Here is a 27548-nt window from a genome sequence, read left to right as displayed (position 1 = left end):
GCTGGTTAGTGGGAGTGAATTCACACTGGGGCAGCCTGGAGTTGCCTGGATGTTTTAGCAAGGAGGTTATATGGCCATGAGATGAAAACATTTGAGAATCATGAATTCTAGGCAGGGTGATAGGAATTGGATTGATAGTAGTACCATTGGTGGTATGAAAAATTTGAGAAAGAATACATGTTTGTGGGGGGGGAAATGAGCTCATTTTAAAACATTTTCGGTTTTGAGATTGATAGGTGCCCCAACAGAGTATGTTCAGTATCCATCAGGTAGAGGCCTGAAGGGAGGGTGGCAGTTTAGGGCCTGGGACTTGTAGATCATCCATGTGGAGGTGGAAATGCAAGTCTAGAGAAAACAAAAAGCCCACACAGCCTAAGGAGTGATCTGATAAGGATGAGAAAATAGGAATCCTCTGTGTTCAAAGAGGTGAGAACTGTGAAAATTCTGGTGTGCAAGATTCAGAGGCTGAAAACAGAGAAAAACTCTTTGAGGAAGAGAGACGAGAGAGGGTGTTAAAGGTGACTTCCGAGCTGGGGAAATTTGCTTTAAGACAGCAGGAAAAGGAGCGAGAGAAGCGGGAGAGACCCACCACACCACAAAGATTTCTGCTTTAGGCAGAGGAGTGTTTGAAGCACGGGTAAATTTGAGCGCAAACCGACAGAATCTTCTTTGCAAGACTGATGAGTTTCTCTGTACAGGTTCCTGGCGTGAGAGATGACTTATAGCAGGTGTTTACACGCAAAGAAAACCGAACATACAGACACACGCATAATCCTTGCTTTGAGTCAATTCTTTTATGAACTACTACAGTGTTGTTTTTTTCCCAATGAGGACAGAACAAGGAGAATCCAATTCAAATTACAGAGATAGAGATTTAGGCCCTTCCCAAGGAGACAACTTCTTATCCTGTTAAGAGACACTGGGGGACAATATTGGGATGAGTTATGAAAGATTGAGTCCCCTGGGAGCTCTAAGAATAGGATCAAAGTAGACATAGCGCAATCTGCCTCTGCTTGATTACGCCGAATCGAGGCTTCTTTTGTAAAAGGTGGTAGACTAGATTCGACGGCCTTTCATCTCCTTGTAGCGCCTGAGTGTGCGCGTCCGGGGCTGGGGGGAGCAGGAGTGGCGAGGGAGAGAAGGGCACAGGGATGGGGCAGAGCAAGCTAGGAGCGTCGCGTCCCCTTTAAGAGCGGCGGCAGCGGCGGCGCGCACTCCGACGGCTTCCCCGGGGCCCCGCCTCTTTCCCGTGAGCCCTTGGGGAGTGGTCCGACCGCGGGCGGCTGCGGGTGAGGAGCGGGGCGGGGGTCGGGGGGAGTCATGGCTCGGCGCGGCTGGCTGCTGGCGCCCCTCCGCCGCGGTGTCGGCGGCGGCGGCCCCCGGGCTGGCCGGCTCATGCGGCCGCTCTGGTTGCTCCTCGCAGTGGGCGTCTTTGGCTGGGCCGGGGCTTCGGACGGCGCTGGCGGAGCGGCGAGAGCCATGGACGAGGAGATCGTGTCCGAGAAGCAAGCGGAGGAGAGCCACCGGCAGGACAGCGCCAACCTGCTCATCTTCATCCTGCTGCTCACCCTCACCATTCTCACAATCTGGCTCTTCAAGCACCGCCGGGCCCGCTTCCTGCACGAAACTGGCCTGGCTATGATTTATGGCAAGTGCCTCAACCCCATGTCCGCCCCTGGCGCTCCCCTTTTCTCTGCCCGCCGACTGATTGGCCTCCTCTCCCGGCCCTGCTGGGCCTACGCTTGACTTCCCTCTGATTCCTTCCATCTTCTGCCTCGCCTCTCCCTCTACTCCCATTTCTCTGCTTCACCCCCCTTTTTTCTGCTACGCCCCCCGTGTCTCTGCCTCGCCCCATTTCCTCCCCAGCCTCGCCCCCGATTTTCTCTGCCTCGCACCCCCTTTCCACTGCCTGTTCACACCTTTTTTTTCTCCGACCCCACCCCCTTTTTCTTCTGCACTCCCCCCGCCTCTGCCTCCCAAGCTCGGCTCCGGGACTGAGGATGGGAAGGGAGTGGGTGCGGTGTCTCAGATTGGGCTGGAGGCTGGGGGAGGGGAAGACAGCATAGCGATCCATTTCTCTGGGGTGTCAGTTTGTTTAAGGTCCATTGAATCTGCAGTAGTATCTCTACTGCTCCGAATCTGGCGTTCTTTTGGAGCCAGAGTCCACATTGACCCATCACCCAGTTCTTGCTACGCCCTGTCCGTCGAGGTTGAGAATGAAAACCTTACTCCCGCTTAGCCCAAGTAAAAACCTGAACGCGAAAGAAGCTAAAGAAGGCTTCGGGCATTTTAAATGATGTCCCGGTTTATTGTACTACGCTTGTAATATCTAGTAAGGATACATATGGTTGACCCTTCTAATTCAGGCGTACCGAGGTGAGGACAAGGAAGAGTTAAGGATCTTCCAGCAGTGTGTTGTACTATACGCTAATCAGTTCAGCCAAACAGTAATTACGAACACCACCACGCATATGCAGTATGGGTGACTTGCTGGTGGCAGGTTATTGACGGATCGTTGAGTCAATGGCTTCAGTTCTTGTGTCTTACGTATGCTCTCTTTTTGAGGTTTCTTATTTATTTATTTTTATTTCTTGGTCCTGAGGAGAGAAGGACAAATTAAACCATGGGCCGAGAGGCATTTTGGCCTGCGCTGGGACCTCATGAGAGGAAAGGATGCATAATGCTGACTGTCTTAATCTAAGATGACTGTGAGGGTATAGATGGCTGAAGAGATGAGGGCGGACAAACAGTCCCTTCTGTGCAGTACATGAGTGAAGATTATGTTCATTTGTAACAGGCTTAAACTGATGTGCTGTTGAGCTTTGTTTTCTCAGACTTGCAAGGTAGAAGAAGCCTTGACACAAAAAGATATTTCTCCACGCACTCCCCCCACCCCGCCCTTTCCAGTAAATACAGACTTCTGGAATAAGCATCTCAAGGGTAGCAAGGAAAGGTAGTTGTGTGCATCAGGAAGATGCATGAACTCAGGCTTATTTTTTCATTTTTAAAGTGTTGAAATTCTAAGCCTCTGTGCAAAATCTCTCTACGCCCTAGGATTCTTAGTTTTTAGACATCTTAGGTGGTTTTCATATTTCATATTTTTTGCATTTTATTTGTAGCACCTGTTAAGCTAAATTGACCAGATAAGCTATACATCTCTATTTAATTTCTCTGTATAACAGTGTGTGATTTATTTACTATCCTCAACAAACATTTGCTAATCAGCCTACTATGCATTATGCACAGAAAATACAAAGAAATATTAGATCCCCCCCTTCAAGGAACTTATCCTTCTTGGAGAGACAGGTCATATACAGAAAAGAATGGCATCTTAAATTCAGTTAAATGCCAGGTGAGTATTATGAGTATTATGGTGTTAAAATAAGGAACCAATCACAGAAACCTCTTTCCTGTGTATATAGAGAGAGTATGATGTAGTGGTTAAAGGTGCAAGGCTTTAGACCAGAGGTCTGCAAATTTTTTTCTGTAAAGGGCCAGACAGTAAATATTGTCGACTTTGTGGGTCATATAAATCTCTGTGTCTCTGTTGCATTTTCTTCTTTGTTTTGTTTTTTCTTTTGACAAACCCTTTACAAACGTAAAAATGGTTTTTAGCTTTTGGGCCATACAAAAACAGACTGCCACCGTAGTTTGCCAACCCCTGCCTTAGAGTCAGACCTGGGTTCCAGTCCCGCTGTGCCGATAGCTCTGTGTGATCTTAGGCAAGTCCTTTACCCTCCTACACTGTCACCTAGAAATTGGGAACAATGATAGTAGGATTATTGTGAGGAAGAAATATTTTTAGCTTGGTACCTGACCTCTAAAGTAAAGGCTTAATAAATGATAAGTGTGATACAATTATTATTGCTGTTATAACTGCGTTTCCTCAGGTTAGGCTTGGAACAGTTGCTCAGTCTTGTAACTAGAGAGGCAAACATAGTATTTTCTGAAAAATCAAATAGAGACTTATGCCCTGAAAATATTTGCTCTTTGGTAGCTGATATCATGAACCTCATCTAACTCTTGGGCTGAAGTAGAAAGGTGGGATTACTCATTGCGTTTCCTGATGTTTCTAAGTTAATAAAAGGCGATGGAGTACCTTAGTGTTAGTATTTTGTGAAGGGAAAACAAGGGCATCTCTTGTGGAATATAAAATGGAAGAGTGTTATCTGGGAGTCACATCTGGGGTTAATTTGCCACAACTTGGCATTATGTAGCCTGTTCCATTTTCTCAGTATGGGCGATGGGGGCTGTGGACAAACAGCCTCCTGACTAACTCTCAAGTCCAGTTTGCGAATAGATGGGACTGGGTAAAAGTATTTTCAGTGCCGTGGAAATTGATGTTTTCTAATCTTAATCACTGTCTGTCATTTACCTTTTCTTACAACTCTTGTACCATCATAGCTATTATGTTAATATATTATTTTAAGACCTTTATTTTTCAGCTTGACTTCTAGATGAAAAGGCTTCTTACTCTGGGAATGTCCAGACCTCCAAGATTCAGCCCACTGATGATTTTATTTCTATGATGTCTGTTAGCTACCTAAATCCTGGAAATATGCTGTTTAAAATAAGTCTCTCCTTTATCGTATTGAGAAGCAAGGGTAAAAAAGAAAAAAAAAGAGATTAAATTGCCAATGTGGTCAGTTTCTAGATTGTAATATAGCCTGATTGCTCCAGTTACAAACACAGTGTAAGGCCCCCAAGTGTTCTTTTCATTGGGCTAGCTTGCGTAAGAAGCTTAAAAATGAGTCACCATTAGTAAAAATTGTCAGGGTAGTTAATTAAGGCTGAAAAGTGATCATTCACTGCAGTGTACTTACAGATGATATAAAAAAAAAAGGAAAGAAATATTTATTTTGCCTTAAATTTACAGCATCCAGAGTCCGAGGCTTAACTAATGTGATTCATCAATAAATATTTATTAAGTGTCTTTGATGTATGAGATATGATGGGAAACACAGATGTGAGTCATCATCCCTGCCCACAAAGCATTTGCAGTCCAGGGACTTAATAGGTAATGTTTATTGAGCATTATAATGTGTTAGACACTGCTACGTGCTCTACAAGTATCATTTTGTTTAAACCTCATAATAACCCTGTGAGAAGGGTACTATTATCTTCCTCATTTTACGGATGAGGAAATTGGGGCACAGAAAGGTTAAATGACCTGCCTGAAGTCACATAACTTGTAAGTATTGAGCCAGGATTCAAACCCAGTCAGTCTGGCTCAGAAGCCCCATTCTCTTAGCCCCTAACCATATTGCCTCATGTTGAAGAGATAAAACTTAAACTATAAAGATAAAACAAGTTAGTATTATCATCACTACATTATGATGAAACTGAGATTCAGTGAGAGGTTATCTGTCCTAAAGTCACAGACTAGACCTTGATGAAACCAGAATTCATACACCTATCTGACTTCCCAACTTGTGCTTTTTCTCCTACACTGTACTGTACTGTACTAAATTTCATAAGATCAGATCTGTAGGGAGATAATACTTAAAGTTGCAGGGCTTTGGAGAGGGATTGCGAGGGAAGGCTATGCGAGAATGGAGACCTGAACCACTGGAGAAGCAGTTAGTGGTGACATGAGAGCGAAGAGATGACTAGAAAATTATGGAGGCTTTGGAAATAGAAAACCCAGATTCCAATTCTGGTTTCGTCACTTAATGCCAAATAATGTTGGGCAAATCATTTATCCCCATTTTATAGATGAGGAAATAATGACTGAGATATTTATAATAGTATCTGTTTCATAAGGCTATGAGGATCAAATAATGTATTATATGCAGAAACAATTAGGATGGAGATTGGTTCAAGGTCCTAGGTGAAAGAATTCCCTTGGAAGAGAAGTTTTGCTTTCCTGAGAGGGGAGCTAAAGAGAAATGAGTTTACATTGAGATGGAGAGCCTTGGAATTGAGGCAGCTTACATCAAATGGCCTCCAGCTTCTCAGAAAAGTAGGCAGTGAGATTGAGGACTTGAGAAGGAGGATAAAGGTTGGAAGAGCTGCTGTAGAGAATGGGCTAGGAGACCAAAAGATGAATAAACACATGTAAAACTAAGCAGAGGTCAGCAAAAGCCTTGACTTTTTTGGCTATCTTGAAGTTGAATTAGCTTTGAAGACAGAATCTAAAGGCATTCTTCAAGAAGTAGATACATGTTTCATACGTACATACACACACAAATACACATATATACATATATATATATATATATATACATATACACACACTTTTTAATCTGTAGAAATTTTATCAATTTTGGACACACTTAATACCTCAGTGGTGTTCCTTCCATATTTTTGACTATCAGAGGCTTCTAATATGATAAGCTGGAAGAATGGGCTGAAATCCATGAGAAAACCAGTCAGTTTCCACTAACTGTGAGCCTCATACAGTGGTGGGGCCTTGGGTGACACTGAGTTCTTTACCCCTGGGAGGGTTTCTAGCACAAGGGGGTCAAGAATGTGTAGGAGGTGTGAAACCTCTCTGTTTTTGGAAGATATCTCTTTGTGGTTGTATTCTTTGTTACCTATTGGTGGTAATTTTAAATTTTATGATACCAATGTTTTTTGTGCCTCTGTCTATGTAGGAGGCTAGAATTTTCTGCCTTATCCCTTAACAAAGCACTCTTTTTGTGTACTTTCTCTTTACTGAGAATTGCTTTAACTTCATGATTAGGATTTGACCTTTCACAGAACCCAAATTAACTTGATCTGTCAACTTTATTCAAAGAATTTCCAATTTTTCAGATGTCTGATGCTGTAATAAAAGGATCTTGATTTTTTCCAACCTAAGTAGTTATTCTCTTTGGTGCTGTTTTAACTGCCAAGGTGTGTGTTTCAAATTTGTCCAAGTGCTGAGCCCTCCTTAGGGCACCCAGAGACATTTCAGCATCAGGTCAGATGCAGTAGAACCAGTGTGTACTGTTCCTTACACAGTCGGGCTTGACATGGAACGAATTTATGCTGCTATTATTACTATTTGTAGCAGCTTAACTGTGATTTTTGCACATAAATATAAGGGGTCAACTTTTACCGAGCCTCTTAATTAGGAGATCTTATGGAGTAGGAGAGAAAAGAGCTGTTTCTATATCATATAGGCAGGATGACTGTGGATCTATAGCCTTTTCTCTCCCAACTTATGTTTATCAAACACAATTGATACCCAGCTGTCACTTTTTTATTGTGTTTTTTGGAGGTGAGATATTTTCAAAGTGTATCTTTCATTTATTTTATTTTTCTTTACATTTTTAAAATTTGTACCCCCTTCACCCATTTCTCCTACCTCCCACCCCCCGCCTCTAGCAATCACCAGTCTGTTCTCTGTATCTATGAGCTTGTGGATGTTTTTTGTTTTTTTAGATTCCACGTGTAAGAGAGATCATATGGTATTTGTCTTTCTCTGTCTGACTTATTTCACTTAGCATACTGCCCTCGAGGTCCATCCGTATTGTTGCAAATGGCAAGAGTTCATTCTTTTTTTATGGCTGAATAATATTTCATTGTATGTATAATACCACAATTTCTTTATCCATTCAGCTATCAATGGACACTTAGGTTGTTTCTGTATCTTCACTATTGTAAATAATGCTGCAGTGAACATGGAGGTGCATATATGTTTTCGAGTTAGTTTTCATTTCCTCCCAGTAAATACCCAGAAGTAGAATTGCTGGATCATATGGTAATTCTATTTTTAGTTTTTTGAGGAACCTCCATACTGTTTTCGATAGTGGCTGCACCAGTTTACATTCTCACCAACAGTTCCCTTTTCTCCACATCCTCACCAGCACTTGTCATCTCCTGTCTTTTTGATAATAGCCTTTCTAACAGATGTGAGGAGATATCTCTTTGTGGTTTTGATTTGCATTTCCCTGCTGATTAGTGATGTTAATCACCTTCTCATGTGCCTGTTGGCCATCTGTATGTCTTTGGAAAAATGTCTATTCAGATCTTCTGCCCATTTTTTAATTTGATTGTTTTGTTGCTGTTGAGTTGTATGAGTTCTTTATATATTTTGAATATTAGCCACTTATCAGATATATGATTTGCAAATATTTTCTCTTTCACTTATTTTAAATCTGAACCTTTGTTAAAACTTTTTTAAAAGTTGATGCCATTCTACTGTTTACCAGTTACTCACTGCTGCTCACTTGAAAAAATATATGTGACTATAAGTTATCTAGAAGGATTCCTCATCTCCACTCCCTCCCCCCTTCCCAACCAACTGCTACTCTTAGGCCTCCTATTTCTGCCTCATCGCTTCCCACTCTGGTCTGGCTTCCGCCCCCACTGCTCTACTGGAACTGCCCTTACCAAGGTCACTTATGACCTTCTTGTTGCCAAACCCAGTGGACACTTCTTAATGCCTGTCTTGCTTGACTTTGCTGCAGGATGTGCTAGTTTTCATCACTTCCTCCTCTTTTCTTCCTACTGCTATTGCTTTTCCTTCTTAGACTCCTTCATCAGCTCCTCCTCCTCTACTAGCCCCTTAATGTTGGCTCTAAATATTGGGATAAAATGCCAGGCATATATCCATAGCCCTCTTCCTATTTTATTTGCTCCCCAGATAATCTCATCTGCATCTGACTTCAGCCATCTTATGCCTTCCAAGTGTATATCTCCAGTTGAGATCCCCCACCCCCCTTCCTTGAGTTCCAGATCCCACATACTCAGCTGTGCATGTGTCACAAGTACATCAAACTCAACATGTCCAAAACTGAACTGCACATTTTACCCAGTAAATCTGTTCCCTGTCTCACTGAATGGCCTTGCTATACACCTGGTTCTTCAGGCCAGTTTACCCACCTAGTTGCCAAGTCGGTTTAGGCTCCTCTTAGTCTTTCGTCTCCCTTCTTCCCAGTCTACTCAGTCACCTTATCCTTCTAAAACACAATACCTTCTAAAAATCCTCTCTTTCCCTGTCTCTACTCTCTTAGATTAGGCCCTAAGCTCTTAATGCCTGGATGACTGCACTGGCCTTCTATCCTGCCTTTTCGAACCTCTGTAGTCTAGACCAGTCTTTCTAAAATAGAAATCTTATGTCAAGCCCCTGCTTATAACCCTTCTGTGACTTCCTTTTGCTTTCAGAATGAAGTCTAACTCCCTTCCCCAACACGCAAGGTCTTTTATGATTCAGCTCCTGCTGGCCTTTCACACTCCAACTCTGGTGGCTTTGTAACTCAGCCATAATGAACTACTTGGGATTCCCTGAGTGGGCCGTGTTCTCTCTCTCTTCCTTGACTGGATATGTACTACTATTCCTCCCACCTGGAAAACCTTTTCTTTTACTTTGTTACCTGCTTAGGTGACACCTCTGGAAAGACTTCCCTAATGTCCCACTCCCTCAGGCTTGGTTAGGTACCTCTTTTCTCTTTTTATAACACCTTGCACACATATGTATCATATTAGAATTGTTTATTCAGTCTGTTTTCACTAACTGGACTGAGAGCTACTTGAAGGTGGGCCCTTGTTTTCATCTCTGAACCCTGGGAGCCTACTTAGCATAATACTCCATTCACATATATTAAAAGAATGGCTGGCTGGTTAGAGTGATGAGAGACAGGCAGGTAAAATGTAACTAATAGGGGTATAGTGTGCATCTTAGAGTTAAGGAAAGTTCCAGAAGTTTTAGTTCAGTTTGCAGTTGAGGTATATCTATACAATGAGATAATATTTAACCATAAAAAGGAATGGCAGTCTCATACATATTGCAACATGGATAAACCTTGAAAACATTATGCTAAGTGAAGGAAGCCAGGCATAAAAGGTCACATATTGAAGGATTCTATTTATATAAAATGTCCAGAATAGGCAAATCTATATATAGAGAAAGTAGATTAGTGGTTGCCAGGGGCTGAGAGAAATGGAGAGTGACTGCTAATAGATATGGGGTTTCTTTTTGGAGCAATGAAAATGTTTTGGAATTAGGTAGTAGTGATCAATATACAACCTTGTGAATATACTAAAAGCCACTGAATTGTACAATTTAAAAGGGTAAACTTTATGATATGTGAATTATATCTCAATAAATCTGTTATTAAACAGTTTGGTCAGTATAAGTTTATAGTACCTAGAACACTGTGTATATTTGAATATCAGTATGATGATTTGGGTAAAATTCTAGCAATATGTTGATATCATAGTGCCAGATTCAAGATTTCTATTCCATGTTTTGATTTGGAAGCGTATATAGTCATGTGCCACATAACAACGTTTCAGTCAGTGACAGACTGCATATGCGTTGATGGTCCCCTAAGATTAGTACCGTATAACCTAGGTGTGTAGTAGGCTATACTATCTGGGTTTGTGTAAGTACACACTATGATCACACAACAATGAAATCGCCTAATGACGCATTTCTCAGAATGTATCCCCATTGTTAAGTGATGCATGACTATATTTTAAAATTAAAGTCTGATCTTTTAGTAGTAGAAGAACTCAATAAATCTACAAGTATTATTGACTTGCCAGTTTGTTAAATGGGTATTATTTGGCCCGTCATGTGCTTTAGGAATAACTTGAGAAATGTATGTGTTGAACAGTTTTGTGAATCAATGGATGGAGGTAATAAATACATTTCTAACATGATTACACTGTTCGGTGGGGACACGTCGGAGCATATTCTGTGTACAGATGATTTGGAGGTATTTCCTCATTTTGTTCCCTTTCTAATCACGTATTTATATCTTGATCTAGAAATGCAGTGATATGTGCTGTTACCCTAGGGAATGTTTTTCCCTCCTGTCCCACTGGATTTTGTGAATATTGGACTCTTAGATTGTGAATTTAGTAATATTTTATTTTTTGTGTGTGTGAGGAAGATCGGCCCTGAGCTAACATCTGCCAATCCTCCTCTTTTTGCTGAGGAAGACTGGCCCTGGGCTAACATCCATGCCCGTCTTCCTCTACTTTATATGGGACACCGCCACAGCATGGCTTGACAAGCGGTGCATCGGTGCGCACCCAGGATCTGAACCAGCGAACCCCGGGCTGCTGCAGCAGAGCGTGCGCACTTAACTGCTTGCGCCACCGGGCGGGCCCCAGTAATACTTTAAAATGTAACTGCATTCAGTCTAAAAATAGGTTCTGAACCACAGGGGCTATCATAAGAGATTTTCTCCTATCAATCCAAAGATGTGTGCAGGGTACAACAGAAGTAGTCTCTGTTCGAAAGAAGAGCTTATATTGTTCTTTTATTATTTCCAGGTCTCTTGGTGGGCCTTGTGCTTCGATATGGCATTCATGTTCCAAGCGATGTAAACAATGTGACCCTGAGCTGTGAAGTGCAGTCAAGCCCAACTACCTTATTGGTAAACGTTAGTGGAAAATTTTATGAGTATACGCTGAAAGGAGAGATTAGTTCACATGAACTCAATAACGTTCAAGATAATGAAATGCTTAGAAAGGTAAGTTCTTAGTTAAAGGGAATCTTTGGATTTTTTAAAAAGTGTATAACTAGCAACAAAGTGACTCAGGAGAAAAATAAATAATGCATTTTCAATGATATTTAAAATAATCAGTCTTTTTTTTTTTGTGAGGAAGATCGGCCCTGAGCATCTGCCAATCCTCCTCTTTTTGCTGAGGAAGATTAGCCCTGGGCTAACATCCGTGCCCATCTTCCTCCACTTCATACGGGACGCTGCCACAGCATGGCTTGCCACGCGGTGCATCGATGCACGCCCGGGATCCGAACCGGCAAACCTCAGGCCGCCACGGTGGAGCGCACGCACTTTAACCACTTGCGCCACTGGGCCAGCCCCTAATCAGTCTTTTAAAATGAAGTAAATCCTCAACTAATGAATGCTAAGGAAATGGACCTGTCTGTACATTTCCTTTTCTGATTGAGACTAAGTACTATAACCCTTTTTGTTTCACTCTGTGGTGTTGACAGTTGTAATAAATGGTGGCCAGTATTGGGTTAAGCAGAATTTATAAGCGTTTCTTTCAATTTGCAGATGGTCGTTAGAGTTTTATATACTTCAGCATATTGAGTTTATTTGATAATACCTAAACTATTCCATTAATATTTCTTTGAATTCTTTCTTGCCTGATGGTATTCTATACTGAGCACAATTTAATCTTTCTTTGACTCATAATCTAGCATAATTTCAGGGGCCTCAGTCTGAGTATCAGTGGTTGTACCATGCTGTGCATCAAGCTGTATGTAGGAGCTTTGCAGTCTTTCTGGCTCCCAGACATTCCCGGAGCTGCTTTCTCCTGTCCCCCGCACAGTTTCTATTAGGAAGCTTCCAGAGCCTCTTTGCTCATGTCTCTGTTTTTGCCCACCCTTGGCTGTTTGCCTCCACTTCTGTCTTCTACAATGGCAGGACTTGGCTTTTATAGCTACTTGGTTGTGTTCCTGACCATCTTTAATGCTTTTTAAATTTTCATACGGGGCTGGCCCCGTGGCTTAGCGGTTAAGTGCACGTGCTCCGCTACTGGCGGGCCGGGGTTCGGATCCCAGGCGCGCACCAATGCACCGCTTCTCCGGCCATGCTGAGGCCGTGTCCCACATACAGCAACTAGAAGGATGTGCAACTATGACATACAACTATCTACTTGGGCTTTAGGGGGAAAAAAAAAAAAGGAGGAGGATTGGCAATAGATGTTAGCTCAGAGCTGGTCTTCCTCAGCAAAAAGAGGAGGATTAGCATGGATGTTAGCTCAGGGCTGATCTTCCTCACAAAAAAAAAAAAAGAATTAAAAAAAAATAAAAATAAATTTTCATATGAACTTAAAGTTTACTTTGCAGCAGAAGTTCTTTCCACCCTTGGAAAATTCCAGTTCCTTAAAAGTTCTAGTAAACGAAATTTTAGCATGGGTATGTGTGTAGCTGCTTTGTGTTCATGTCAAATCCTAGTACAGCCTTCTGAACAGAAGGGCGCATCTGTATTATAGGAATAGATATTAAGAGAAATGGGCTGTCAGGACTAGAAATATGACTTGTACAGTAACTTTTTACCATGGTATTATGTTATATACCTTTAGAGATGTTACCTATGCAAGAAATCTGTTTCCTTTTGCCAACAATAATGATGCACCCCCAAATTTTAAGTTACCAGTTTTGGGTCTCCTTTATTTAAAGCAAAGATATGTTCATGCTCTCTCCTATTTTTAAGATTTTTAATATGATAGTATTTGAACACACTTTGCACAGGTATGACTTAATTGATTGCTCCAACACTATCTCCTTGTTGTTGGTTGAGAGGTGGAACAACAGCTACCCTATATGAAATATTTTTCAATTACCACAGTAATATTCTTGCCTTTTACCAGTTTAACATTTAATATTTTTTTTCATTTTGATAATTGATAATGTAATATGAGGTTTCTTAAGGGAATTCATCTAAAAGAACTCTTTATTTTAACAGGTTACTTTTGATCCAGAAGTATTTTTCAACATATTACTTCCCCCTATCATATTTTATGCAGGATATAGTCTGAAAAGAGTAAGTGCTTTTGTATTTCATATGCTTTGAACAACCTTCAACTCCATGAGCAGTTCTTTCCAGGTTTCTTTCCCTTTTCCTCTCCTTATCCTTTTTAGATGCAGAAATTTATGCCTGTACAAAAATTCTTTCTCTTATTTCCTTTAATGAATAATGCATTTAATATTAGCATAGCACACTAGAATAGAAAACCTTTTCTTTTTCAAATAATTGGTAAGTATTCTAACACAGTGTAACTTTTTTTTTTTTTTGTCAGAGACATTTCTTTCGAAACCTTGGGTCTATCCTAGCATATGCTTTTCTTGGAACAGCGATTTCTTGTTTCGTAATTGGGTAAGTACTTGAAGCTTAAAACACTTTTTAACCTTCAAATTATAATTTTAAAATAATGCATATTTGATTTATGCAGTATTGTATTCCTGAATGTGTCTAAGGACTTTTGCAGTAAAATGTATTCCCATAGATAATAAGTTGCTTGAATTTTCATTAAGGCCAAGATATTACCATATTTAAATGACATGAATTAAATTCGGGATTAGTCATGAAGTACTAAGTAGACCCATCTTCTTCTTATTACTTTATTCTAACTTCTTTAACAGTTGACATTTTTTCTAAAGTAGAAATGTGTTTATTGAACAGGTCAATAATGTACGGCTGTGTAACACTGATGAAAGTAACTGGACAACTTGCGGGAGATTTTTACTTTACAGATTGCCTGCTCTTTGGTGCCATTGTATCGGCAACTGATCCAGGTATGTTTTACATGGGTGAGGAGCTTAAGTACTTAAGGAAGTGTTTTGCTGTCAAAGCACATGTGGGTAATTCTTCCTTTGAGATGTAGAATTCATGATTAGGTACTTCCCATAGTAGTATACTTTCCAATTGTGGGGGAAAAAACAAAATTCATGGTTCCTTTTGGTTTAAGCACAAATTTATTTTTTTTCTTTTGTGTTATTACATTTGCCTATTACTGGTCCACAATTTGATACTGTTTAGACAAGGGCTATAAGGTATTTTCTTCAGAAATTCAGGTTGATGTCTATCCCTAGTAATTGGGTATAGGAGAAGATGAACTAGATTAGTTAAATTGGGTAATAATTATATACTTCCTTTCGAGCTTCTAGAAAACCAGTTGCCTAAAAAGCTTCTGTTTACATTCAGCTGTCTGCATTTAAGAGTAAGAAAAAAAGTTTTTAAATGATTGTTAGAAGGCAGTTGTGCTACTACAAGTGTGATTTGTGGTCATTGGGGGGGCTTTAATATACATTAAAGAATAGTTTTTATAAAATTGGCTTTATGGTTATAAAATAGTTTTGATATTAGCACAGCTGGAGAATGAATTTAATTGTGTGAGTTAGGTTGTAGTTTTCCTGATACAGTGTTTGTGAGCCTCACAGCTACACTCAGGCAAGGAATTTAGAGACTATGTAGGCCAAAGACATAGGGATAGGAACAAAGACTGCAGTTTTTGAACTAAGGATGCAAGTTTTCTTTTACTAGACTTCAAGACCTTGGTAGAAGTTTGTTCTGTTTTACCTTTGACCTTGTAAGTTAATCTTCTTCTATAATTGTCATCCAGTACAATTAAAGATAGGATCTTAAGGTTATCTCTGAATTCCTGTGTAAACTCTGGTAACACAGGACATTATAGGAAGTAGGAAAATCTGTTCTGTACTCTATAAAAGATGATTTTAAAAGCTCAGAGGGCATTTTAGAGAGGTGTTTGTGTGGTTTAGCATTTTTCAAACTGAAAATCAAATTGCTTCCTTAACGACCATCAAGGCTGCCCCCTATTGTTTGTAGCTGCTCCCATTATCAATATGAAGATAGGATGGTTTTTGCAAGGAGCCTGTGGTCTGTTTTCCATGTCTCTCACTAGAAGCAAGCTCCCTGACTTTTCAAAGCCTGTGAAAAATCTAAGTAAATCTGACTGGCTACCTTACTTCAACCTTCTTGTTTTGTTTTGGTAGGCGTGTTGCCTGAATGGCTCAAGCAAAACTGTTTTGCTTATATAAAGTTGGGTAGTTACATTTCTTCTGAATAGTATAGGCATTTGCTCCGATAATCATTCTCTTATTTTGCAATTGTTCACTTGATAGAAGGGTGAGCCATAGGTTCTCTTTTCAAAATTCTGCAGGGTTGCTCCTGCTCTCCTTTTCTCTTTCTCTCGGTAAGCTTTGCTATCAGTATATTTCAGAGGAAATGCTTTGCAGTAGAAACTATATCTTATAAAATACACGTTTCCTGTTTTTTTGATTGGTGGTTGAAGAGGCTCTCCCATCTCTGGTTGTAATAATCTTTCATGTCTGCTTGGGTTTATTTAGCAAGTGAGCTGTATGTGACTCAGCAATTAAAGTTATAATGCAACTTCAATCTCATCTGATTTTCTAAGAATTCTCATATAACTGTTTCCTAAAAAAGGAGTTTTTTTTTCTTCTTCTCAAGCTGTAATAGCCTGATAGTTGGCTTCTTATTAGGTTAAATATAGCAGCTGTAATTCTGGTCATAAATTTTATCCCAACCAAAAACCAAACTTGTGTTTTCATTTCCTACTGTCTTTGCTAAACTGGAGTGCTTGAAATTTGCTAGTCAAATAAAAGTGAAGGCTCCTTCTTCCTTGTAAAGCTCCAAGGGAAAAATGAAGTTTGCCGCAGGAAATGCTTTTTGTAATGTTGTTCTTCATCAAAGATTAATGATCACCTGGTCTGTAAGAAATTCTGAATATCTTCTTTATGGAAAATGAATGTACAAGACAAGATTATTAGCATTTTCATGAAGAATGTAGGCCAACTCAGTCCTCCAAGGTTATTTTCAGCAGTTTGTAAGAGAGAGAAAGGAGATATTGCAGGTACACAATTAGGGAAAAGAAAAATATTGACATAAAATTACTGAATCTTTAATATGATAAGAGACCGTTTATTGGGATTGAATTCTAAGAGGAAGAAATGAATTTTTAAATAACTATGATAATCATCTCTGAAGGGGAATATGTTATATTCGTAATATCTAAATATTCCTCTGACTCTTTCTGCTTGCTAGTGACTGTTCTTGCCATATTCCACGAGCTTCAAGTTGATGTTGAACTCTATGCACTTCTTTTTGGTGAAAGTGTCCTCAACGATGCTGTTGCCATAGTGCTGTCTTCGTAAGTGTTTGTTTTCTTATTATATTCTGTGTATTGAATGTTAGGGTATTAGGAGCCAAAAGTCACTTATTGAATGAAGTGCATCATGAATGGAAACATTTGAAAGAATGAGACATTTTTTTCCCGTTGAAGAAATACATACTTATAGATAACATGGAAAATGCAAGGAAGAAAACGGAAGAAAAAAAAGAATATGTACTCCCAACACCTAAAAACAATTGCTGTAAACATTCTAAAACATTTCCTTTTACTCTTTATTTCTATGCATGGTATTTTTACATAGTTGTGATTATAGTGTATATATAATTTTGTATTCTGTTTTAACATTATAATATGAACATTTTATTTTTTAAATTAAAATTTTTGGGTAGATAATATATTCACATGGTTCAAAATCAAACTATATAGAAGGGTATACGTTGAAAATTCATGTTCTTACACCTATCTTCATCCACCTGTCCCCTCAGCCCCTTGTAGGTAACCATTTTTATTAGTTTCTTGTGATAATGAAAATAATGAAATCCTCGTATTTCTTTATTCAAATGCAAGCACACATATGAATAAATATTCTTATTTGCCTCTCATTTCTCATTTTAAAAGTAGCATGCTATATATGTTCTATACCTAGCTTTCTCTCACATAACTGTATTCTGGAGATCTTTCTATATCAAAACAGAGTTTTCTCATTCTTTGTTTGTAGCTGCATAGTATTCTATGTACTTTACTATGAACTGTACTATAGCGTATTTAATCAGTCTCCTATTGCTGGAAGCATAAAGAGTTTTCAGTCCTTTGCTATGTCAAATAATGCTGCAGTGATTAACCTTGAACTTACCTGTTTTGTACATGCATAGGTATATTGGTAGGATAAATTTCCAGAAGTGAGATTAGTGGGTTAAAGGGCAAATACATTTGTAATTTCGTTAGACATTGCTAAATTGCCTGACAAAGGGGTTATGCCATTTTGCACTGTAACCACTAAATTTTGGGAGTGCTTATTTCCTCATAGCTTCACCAACAGAATATTTGTCGTACTTTTGTATTTTTGCCAATTTGATGATGGAGAAGTATCTCGTTGTAGCTTAATTTGTATTTCTCTTATTTAACGTAATCATTTCAGAAACATTTTTTAATTTTTAGAAGTGTTAAATACACTTTTTTAAGACGATCATCAAATGAGCCGTATTTTAATCTAATTATAGAAATTGCTATGCATGTTATTAGAAGGTGCTCACAGGTTCTGAGTGAGAATGAGTCTGAACCTCTGAGGAACTCAATCCTGCCAACCCATGCCTACTAAGTAAACATCTAACCCTATAGACAGTTTCCTTTACTCCATACCAGAACTTTCTGTGAGAGAGAAGTAAAAGCCTTTTACATTTTCTCTTTATTTTTATTTCTCTCCTAAATTTCCACTTTATTAACTATAAAAGAGTAATCCATCACTGACTCTGGTTTGCATAGTTTGATTGCCCCCATGGCATTACTGCAAAGTGGAAAATTATCCTTTCTGAGATGTAACACTAATCCCTTAAATGTTGTGTATGAAGATATGCAAAAGGTCAGATCCTTTTTTGTGAATGGAATGTATTTAAATTCCACTCCTCTCCTATATTTATTGCCAGAATTTTTGCAGCTGTCCACAACTAATATAAATTTAAGAAATAAAACCTAAAGTCTATGATATTGATACTGAATTGGTACACCTTCAATGACAATAGGTGTGCAAAATAAAAGTTTTATATTATTTGAAAGAAGGTAGAAATGGATAGTGTGGTTGTAACTTATGTGTTATAAAAAAATGACACTACAAAGACTGTGGAAGCTTTCGGTATGTAGGAACATAGATCACTGGTGCTACCAGATGAAGAGAATAAGGTACAGGCATTTACTTTTAGCATCAATTTCCCATCCTAGATCATTATCCTGCTGCTTGATCATCTTACTAAGAAGTGTTCCTTCCTCATTGCCCTAATGGATCAAGAGTCAGAAAAATCTCTGTTCTGGTCCTGTCTTAAACTGCTGTGCCTTGTGCCTTAGTTTTTCTGTTAATAATGTGACTTATTTCCTGCAACTTTAAGAACAGCTGAATAGTGTTAAAGGAAAAGAAAACTCATTGAAAAGTTTTGAGTGTGGGGGTGTACATATCAGTGTTGATGAAGAATAAGTGTGTCATAAAGAGAATTCCCTTTCCATAAGACTTGTCACAAAGAGCCATGCTTGTCCTGCTATTGCGGCCCTTCTCAAACAGGGCTCTGTGAGAGAATTAAGCCTTATAGAGAATGATTTGAGTGATTCTTTCCTCAATTCTTATAAGGATGGTGCAGAGCTAGTACCATCCTAGATTCAGAGGAGAAAAGTTAACTCCTGACATAGTCTGGTGGAACTCTGGTGGAGAGGGACTGTATCTGAGAGGATCATATCAAGGAGCTTGTTAGCTGTGTAGCTGTCTTAATGGAGTTGAACAAATAGGTTCCTGCCGAAAAGCTGGAGGAAAACTAGTTGTGTTACTGGCTATGGGAGGTTACTAGCTGGAGTGTTTGTCGGTGTGTTTGTCATCATCTTTCATTTGCCTTTTAAAGTACTTTAGATAGAAATGGTCTACTTTGTGTTGAGTTGTGTTAGTTTGACGATTTTCTAATATGTGTATTCTATAAAAGCAGTCTTGCATAAAGTGGGGGTCCCCTTTCTGAAGGAGTTCTGTTTGGCAATTAACAGGTTAAGGCAACCCTTCTTGAAATTTATGTTTTTCTTTGTATTTTGACCTGTTAGATTAACAGTACTTGTTTTTGTTAATATTAATACTTTTAATCTGGTGAGAGTAGAGTGAAGCTGGTTCCCTCATACATCGCTGTATGAGGTAGATCTATATGTACTGATGTAGTGTAGTCTATTTATCTAGTTGGAGATAAATTCTAAGTTTCTTAGTATTCTGCTGAATGGATATACCATAATTAGCCTGGAGACCTAAATTCATACTAGTTTAAAATATGTTTCTTAGGATGATTTACATTTTATAAAAGAGGAAGTACAGTGAGTAAACAAATGTGACAAACTGTTTAACTTTACTAGTTACCAGAGATATACATGTTAAAATAAGCGGCCATTTTTACCTATTCAGTTAACAAGAAAATATTGTTAATGAAAATAGTTACTGCTGGTAATGGTTCATGCAGTGATTCTTAACCAGGGGCAGTTTTGCCCCCCCTCCCCAGGGATATTTGGCAATGTCTAGGGACATTTTGGTTGTCATGAATGGGAGGAGGTTGCTACTGGCATCTAATGGGTAGAGGCCAGGGGTGCTGCTAAATATCCTTCAATACACGGGACAGCACTCACCACCCAACAAATAATTATCTGGCCCTAAATAGCAATGATGCTGGGTATGCAAAATCAGAGTTTCTCAATCCCTGGTGCGGTAAAACTAGATCATGCGTATATTGTTAACATTGAAATTGATATCACCTGTTCTTTTGTATTTTATCTTTTGTCATCATTTATGATAACAAAATTAATACATGTTTGTAACAAAAATTCAAAGTATTTGACTTACAAAGTAGAAAATTCCTGAAATTTCAGCTCTCAGAAATAACCACTATTAAGGTTTTCATCCAGACTTTTTCCATTAGGATATTAACATATATATAAATATATTAATAATTTTTAAACAAAAGAAATGCCTAGTACTATACATACTTTTCTGTAACTTGCTTTCTCACTTGGACAATGTACTATATTAATACTTCTATTATACCATTGTATGGATGCACTGCAAATTTACCTCTCCAACCTCCTGTTGATTAATATTTGCCGTTTTCTAATATTGTATTATTGTGACTAGCACTACAGTGAACATATTTATGTGTAAATCTCTGTGAATCCTTGAGAGTATTTCTGTAGAATGTTATTTAGAAGTAGACTTTCTCGACCAATGGATATGATCACTAAAAACATGAGAGAGAGAGTCATATTTCCCTCCAAAAAGGTAATACAGATGTATTTGAAAGCAGTTGCACAACATGTAAAAAAAAACCATAGGTATAGTAATACCCTATTTCTAGGAATGTATCATAAGGAAATAGTCCAAAATTTGTAAAAAGCACAAATATATTCTTTCACACTGTTATTTATAGTAGCAAAAATATTAGAAGCAACTTGTAAATGTCTAACAGTGGGAAAATGTTAAATTATGTTATATCCATTTGGACCATTTTTGACGTCTTTAAAAGCCATGGTTAGAGAGACTATGATAATACTTATGTCACTGTTAGTTGAAGAAGCAGAATTTAAAACCATATATTCATTATGATTACAACTAAACATGAAATAGCATGCATGTAACAAGAAGTGGGGAAAGAAATACAGAAGGAAAATAAGATGAAGCTGCCAGGGTAGTGGAATGATGGGGTGATTTTTCACCCAAATTATACACTGTATTATTCTCTGGATTAAAAAAAAATTCATAAAAATGTTGCTGCCGCAAGATAAAATGTTGATTGATGTGGAAAAGATGAGTTAAGATTCCAATTCAGAGGCCAGCGTTTTACTAAAACAGAAGAAAACAAACCTCTCATCTGTTCTCAGCCCACAATGATTTTCATGTGTTCTTATGCATTTTGGGGATTAAAGAATAAAATAATGATTAATATGAATCTTGAATTTACGTGAACTAATCCAGAGAAAGCACCCTCAGGAGGCATGGCGTAGATATTTTGTTCTACCCAGCATTTTGAAAACTATCACCAGGGAGAAAAAAGTTTGTCATGGCAATATCCTTTCTTTCTCCAGCCAGCTGCTATATTTTAGTGTTGTAATGTGGTCAGACCTCATTTATGGTGGTAGGGCCCTTTATGTGTAGGTAAGATAGCATGACATTAAAGGCCATTTCATATTTATTAAAACAATGTCAAATCTACTGGTCCCCAAATGATCTGGTCACTTTGAACATTTAAATACAGATGTTTAAAATTTTCAATTCAGATTGAATCTCAGAAATTCCTAGATGCCATTATCAGAAATTAATGTTAGTGCTATACTTAAATAAAATAGATAAAATTAGGAAGTTTTAGTTTGGTCTTAGATTTTGTTTTTGCTTTTTTTTTTTTTTTTTTTTTAACTTAACCAAGGAGTTATGAAAAGAATTTGGTGTACATGATATAGCAAGCCCATCTTTTAGCCTTGAACCAGAAAAAACATTGCAGTAACCACAGGGAGAATTCATTATATTCTTAGGAATGTGTTTTTTCTCCTTCTTTTCTTTGACATGACTTGTATGATGTCTTTGAGTCTGGACTTTTCATGAAAACGCTGGTACCTCAATTAACTGAGATGAGAACTGTCTTAGTAATGGTAGGCATTCTTGCCAGAGACCTGCTGGCAACAGTGATTTTCTCAGCCATTTCTATTTTCTGGGGTGACTGTTTTAAAAGAAACATTTTTAGACCAGGTTTGGACTGTGAGTTCAAGATGGAGAGTGTCTCCTGTAATTGTCTGTCTTGGCCTCTCATAGGGTGACTTTCTTTCAGAAGTTTGAGGTGGAGGATCCAACTGGGTATGCTAAAAGTACTGTTGAGTGGATTCTAATTCCTTGTAAAGCCTTTCAAGCCCTTTTTCCTATAAAAGTCCATTTCAGTGAGTGAATAGATATCAGGCATTGGGCCCATTCTGGTTTTCTAAAAGTTGAAAAGGTACTTCAGTCGTCTTTTTTCCCATAGGAAAAACAAAATGTGACTGGGTTGATTATTGAACAATATTCTTTGTATTCTTATGCCTCTGCTGGGAATAAGTGGAATTTTTCATTAGTTTGTTCACATTAGTATGTTAGGGCTTTCAGGCACTCAGTACTAGTAAGTCTTAAGCAGAGTCGCAGAAGAATAGTACTGCCCAATATCTTGAGGCTGGAGGAAAAGGCTCAGTACAACTTTCATATAGAGGACCTGAAAATGTTCTACCTCCTGAAATTGTCATTTAAGTAAAAGCTGAGTTTTCTTGCTAGCTGGATCCACTGCAGGGTGTTTTGGTAACCTTTTGTCCTTAGTTTGGCAATTTGAATCAAAAGTTTTTGGATTTTTCCCCTCCTCTGATTTCACCTTTCAAGCTCTACACACACTAGATAATGTTTTTATTTATTTATATATTTTATTTTTTTAGATAATGTTTTTAAAGTAAAAGTTGCTTCTAGAAGTAAGAACGATCTCTCTTTTGTAGCTCAATAGTAGCATACCAGCCAGCTGGAGACAACAGCCACACCTTTGATGTCACAGCCATGTTCAAGTCTATTGGGATTTTCCTTGGGATCTTCAGTGGATCTTTCGCAATGGGTGCTGCTACTGGAGTGGTGACAGCTTTAATATCCTTTTATTGTATTTATCTTTTCTTGTTAACCTGACAAAGTAGTTGAATGCTGTGTTCTGTGGTCTCTCCTAGTTCCATAATTGGCATTGTGTTATAATCATTAACCTTATAACCAAGTACTTGGTTTGCAAACATTAGGCAATCATCTTTATGAAAAAATAAAAGAATTTCATTGTTTTGTGTAGGGCTTCGTGCCCTCAAACTTTCTCTCCAAGTCTAATTAGACACAATGGCCCTTTGGGGGTGAATTTTAAGGTTGTAGACTAAATTGATATAAAGGTAGCTGTAGTCCAAAGATCCTCTGGGTGGTCTGCACTGCTGCTCAGCCCGGCAGTCATTTGCTCTTTGTTAAATAGGACGAATAGGAAGTGTACAACCATGATGCTAATTGAACATCATCTCAGCTCTCACCAATTTTAGCCTTCTGCTTTAGAGCCCTAGGCACTGCCAGCTAGTTTTCTATTAGAAATATTGGGCAAGTCATTCTTGTATTCATTCAAAAAACATTTTTTGATTGCCTGCTGCATGCCAAATGCTGTGCTCTGGGTATCAAAAATAAACAAGACAGGCATGGCCTCTGCCTTCCTGGAGCTTCTGGTATAGAAGCGTTGACACGTCACCTCGTGGGACCTCAGTGTAGGAAGGTGGAGGGCAGGGACAGCAGGGAAGATGAGTGGGGCTAGATGATCTCTAAAGAGCTTCCAGCTCTAAAACTTCTAAGATACTTTCATGTAAAACAAATACTTTTTTCAAGAATCCCTAAGTTTGCTATACTTCAGCTTTGTGCTGGAAGAGACTTGTCTTATGGCTTTTTACAGGTGAACTGTGTGGCATAAAGGGGCAGTAAAAAGAGTTCTGAAGAAGGAGCCAGAACAGATAGTATCTCTTCCCCAGTACTTCCTTGAGGGTCGGAAGTGTATCTTGTTCATCTTGTTGTTGTAGTACACGTTTGTTGATTCCAGCCTAAGATCTGTCACAGCTTGACACGGGCCCTTCCACTGTCAAATAACAAATATTTTTTAGACTAGTATAAGTGACATGCCTCAGTTTCTTCATCATGGAATGCTGTACATCACAGCGGTGTTAGAGGATCAAATAAACGTGAAATCTCATGGAAATGACGTATTTTTAATAAATGTAAATTGCTATAATTATGGAAGCTGTCTTGCTTTGGGTTGCAAATTAATGGTCAGAGTTGCTGTGTTGTGTAGCTGATCTTTTGCTCTTGTTTCTACCTGTCCTTTCCTGTGTGATTTCTGGCAGAGCATGTGATACCCATAAAACAGTTGGGTTGACTAAGCTGTAAGACTTCCTCAGGGAAAGGAAGGCTGCTGACTCCTCAGTATGATGCTCATTTTAACAGTTTCTTCACTTTGGTGCCTCCTTATTTTGTGACTTTTTTGTTAGAGAGACTGAAGAACCCTTCTTTTGCTTTCATGGCTGCCTTGTTTCGACTATTATTTTTTCCAGTCACACTTCTGTATTACAAGATCTAGTTACCAGCCTTGACAGTCTTACGTGACAAAGTTCACCAAATTACGGGAGTTCCAGTTGTTGGAGACAGGTTTGTTCTTCTTGATGTCCTGGAGTACCTTCCTCTTGGCTGAAGCATGGGGTTTCACAGGTAGGTTACTTTCTCCTTTTGATTGTAAACCCTTACAGGGAGGGACTTTGCCAGTCAATTTTTCCGCAAGTGGACCAACTCCTCTAGTATTTGAACACGCTTGTTAGGGTTGGGATTTATGCTGTCACTTTAGAATGTAAAAAAGATTTTCGGTGGAATTGGTTGCTCTCAACAAAGTCACAACTGAAAATTTCAACCCTGGGCATATAATCTACTTCTGTAAAATAAGAGCCTCAGTATAAAAGTTGGGAACTCCCCTTGTGTGTGAACTTGGAACTCGTTGTCTTTATAGGTGTGGTTGCAGTGTTGTTTTGTGGCATCACACAGGCCCATTATACATACAATAATTTGTCCACGGAGTCTCAGCATAGAACTAAACAGGTAAGAGAAACTATAGTTTGTAAATAAACTTTTCCTTCTTACAGTGAAACAGAAGTCTTTTTTTTTTTACTGGAAAATAATGTTTGATCTGTTCAAAACAGTGTCTACTCATTTCAGCTCCTCTTCCTTTGACTCCAGAAATAGATGGGATTGGCAGATTGAAGGGTGACAGCTTTTAGGGTAGCGATAGGTCAGCAGAATAGCCAGGGGCTATTATTATTGTGGCTCCAGTGATCAGTCACCTTCTTTTTCTAATCTAGTGACTTTTAAGGGGAATGTTTTAGAAGCTCACTCAGATCTGACTAGAGCTACTTCTGTGTGATATACATAAGATTAACTGCTGATCTGACTAGGTCTGCTGCTGGGTCGTACAGAGAAGATTAACTTCCTTCCATCTTCCTTGAGGCTCTTCCAGGCTGCTGTGTTTCCAGGAATGTCAACCACATCAGTTGTTGGGCTTCTTATGGTGCTGAATGATCAGTTCTGCAGGGTACCTGAAGGGAATTATAAAGCAAATAGGCATAGCGTTTTCTAGTCTTAGGAGGTATATAGAACAAATACATGAACAATGTGTAATGTCTGGAATATAAACAAATGCATACTTCATTATGATTGTGTTGAGAAATAGAAGCTTTCAGTTTTGCCAAATGATTAGAACATAGTGAGATTAGCCTGGAAAGGACTCATGATAAAGCAGGAGCAAAGGTACTTTTTCTTTTCCTCTTTCTTCCGGTGCCACAAATTTAGTGTATGGCCTATGCTTTTTCCCTACCTCTCAAAAGAGATTAGGCATTTTTTCCCCCAAGCATATACGTTGGAGTTACAAATCACTTTTACAGATTAATTCAGTGCAATAAGTGTAGAGAAGAAAATCAGCTAAAGGATTTGGCATTTTTCTAGACAGTAGTGTGGGGAATAAAATAAACAAGGTAGGAGTTTCCAGTCTTGTTGGTGATATGAAGCTTGTATACATGAAAAAAACAGACTAATAGAACTTCTAGATTGTGTGTTTCAGATTATATGTCATATAAGAGGTCAGAGAAGCGGGGAAGCAGTTGAGGCTTGAGGAGCTGGAAAGCAATCTAGAGGAAGTGGTGAGCCTAGAGAGATGGGGAGGATTCAGAAAAGCCTAGGGGAACCAATACCAGTAAAATCGAGAAGAGAAGGTAGCAAACATCTGGTAATAGATGGCAGGGACGCGTAGAGCAAGGGTTGGCAAACAAAGGCCAGGGCTTCCTGTAAGGTATGTCCGCTAAGGATGGTTTTTACATGGCTAAATGATTGGAAACAAATCAAAAGAAGAATATTTTGTGACACATGAAAGTTACATGAAATTCAGATTTCAGGGCCAACCCCGTGGCTTAGCGGTTAAGTGCACACACTCTGCTACTGGCGGCCCGGGTTCGGATCCCGGGCGTGCACCGACGCACCACTTCTCCGGCCATGCTGAGGCCGCGTCCCACATACAGCAACTAGAAGGATGTGCAACTATAACATACAACTATCTACTGGGGCTTTGGGGAAAAAAAAGGAGGAGGATTAGCAATAGATGTTAGCTCAGAGCCGGTCTTCCTCAGCAAAAAGAAGAGGAGGATTAGCATGGATGTTAGCTCAGGGCTGATCTTCCTCACAAAAAAAAAAAGAAAGAAATTTGGATTTCAGTGTCCATCAATAAAGTTTTATTGACACACAGCCACACCCATTTTTTAATGTATAACCTGTGGCTGCTTTTGTGCTACATCCACCGAGTTGAGTGGTTATGACAGGGACCACATGGACCACAAAGCCTCAAATATTTGCTCTCTGGCCCTTCACAGTAAAAGTTTGCTGACCCCCGGGGTTGTGGATTAAAGCAGGGACTCTGGAGTCAGTGTCGTTCCAAATCCTGGTTCCACTACTTGCTGGCTGTGTGACTGGGGGCAAGTTACATAACTTCTCTTTGCTTCAGTTTTGTCATCTTTAAAATGAGGATAATAATAGTACATACCTCACACAGTTGTTGTGAGATTAAAACGAGATAATGCGTGTAAAGTCTTTAGCATAGTTTTGGGCACGTAGTAAAAACTGGATAAAGTTTAGCTATTATCATTAAACAAAAAGTCATCATAATAGTATATTAAATCATTTAATGTTAATTAAATATATACTTATTTATTTAAATTTTTATTCACATTTCTCAGTAATAAGGCAACCCCAGGTTAGAAAGATTAACTAACTTGCCCAAAGCCACACAGCTAGCAGGTGGAGAAGGCAGGATTCAAAGCCGAGCCATTCTGACTCCTGAGCTCATGTTGTGACTTCACCGCTACCCTGTTTTGTGGGGCAGAGGACTCGTGTTAAAGAGCAGTGGTAGATAACTGTGATGGACAGAGGGATGCCAAACTATGGAAGGCCTTGAATTCATTCATTCAGCAAGTCTTGGATCCCTGCTCTGTTAGTAACACTTGAGGAGGCAGTGATGCCGTGACATGAACAGGTGGGGGGTGGGCAGGCAGCAGGGGAGGGTACAGAGCACGCGACTATAATGCATAAGGCCTTACTCCCTAAACGAGAGCTGAGACCCACGTAAACAGTGAAATCGCATGGCAAG

General features: G+C 39.1%; 1 protein-coding gene across 1 annotated transcript in view; it reads left to right on the top strand.

Moving 5' to 3' along the window:
• The first annotated feature begins 1320 nt into the window (after positions 1 to 1320).
• SLC9A6 (solute carrier family 9 member A6) overlaps positions 1321 to 27548 on the top strand; it is a 53385-nt gene continuing 27157 nt past the window's right edge. Inside the window, 9 exon segments of the mRNA XM_087426946.1 lie at positions 1321 to 1648; positions 11212 to 11411; positions 13377 to 13454; positions 13711 to 13787; positions 14094 to 14206; positions 16494 to 16599; positions 22807 to 22948; positions 24472 to 24577; positions 24870 to 24958. Of these exon segments, the coding sequence (XP_087283072.1) occupies positions 1321 to 1648; positions 11212 to 11411; positions 13377 to 13454; positions 13711 to 13787; positions 14094 to 14206; positions 16494 to 16599; positions 22807 to 22948; positions 24472 to 24577; positions 24870 to 24958 (1239 nt within the window).

The sequence above is a fragment of the Ceratotherium simum genome, chromosome X, assembly GCF_057802395.1.
Source record: "Ceratotherium simum simum isolate JZ-2026a chromosome X, ASM5780239v1, whole genome shotgun sequence".
NCBI lineage: Eukaryota > Metazoa > Chordata > Mammalia > Perissodactyla > Rhinocerotidae > Ceratotherium > Ceratotherium simum.
This window is presented reverse-complemented; position numbering and strand designations above follow the sequence as displayed.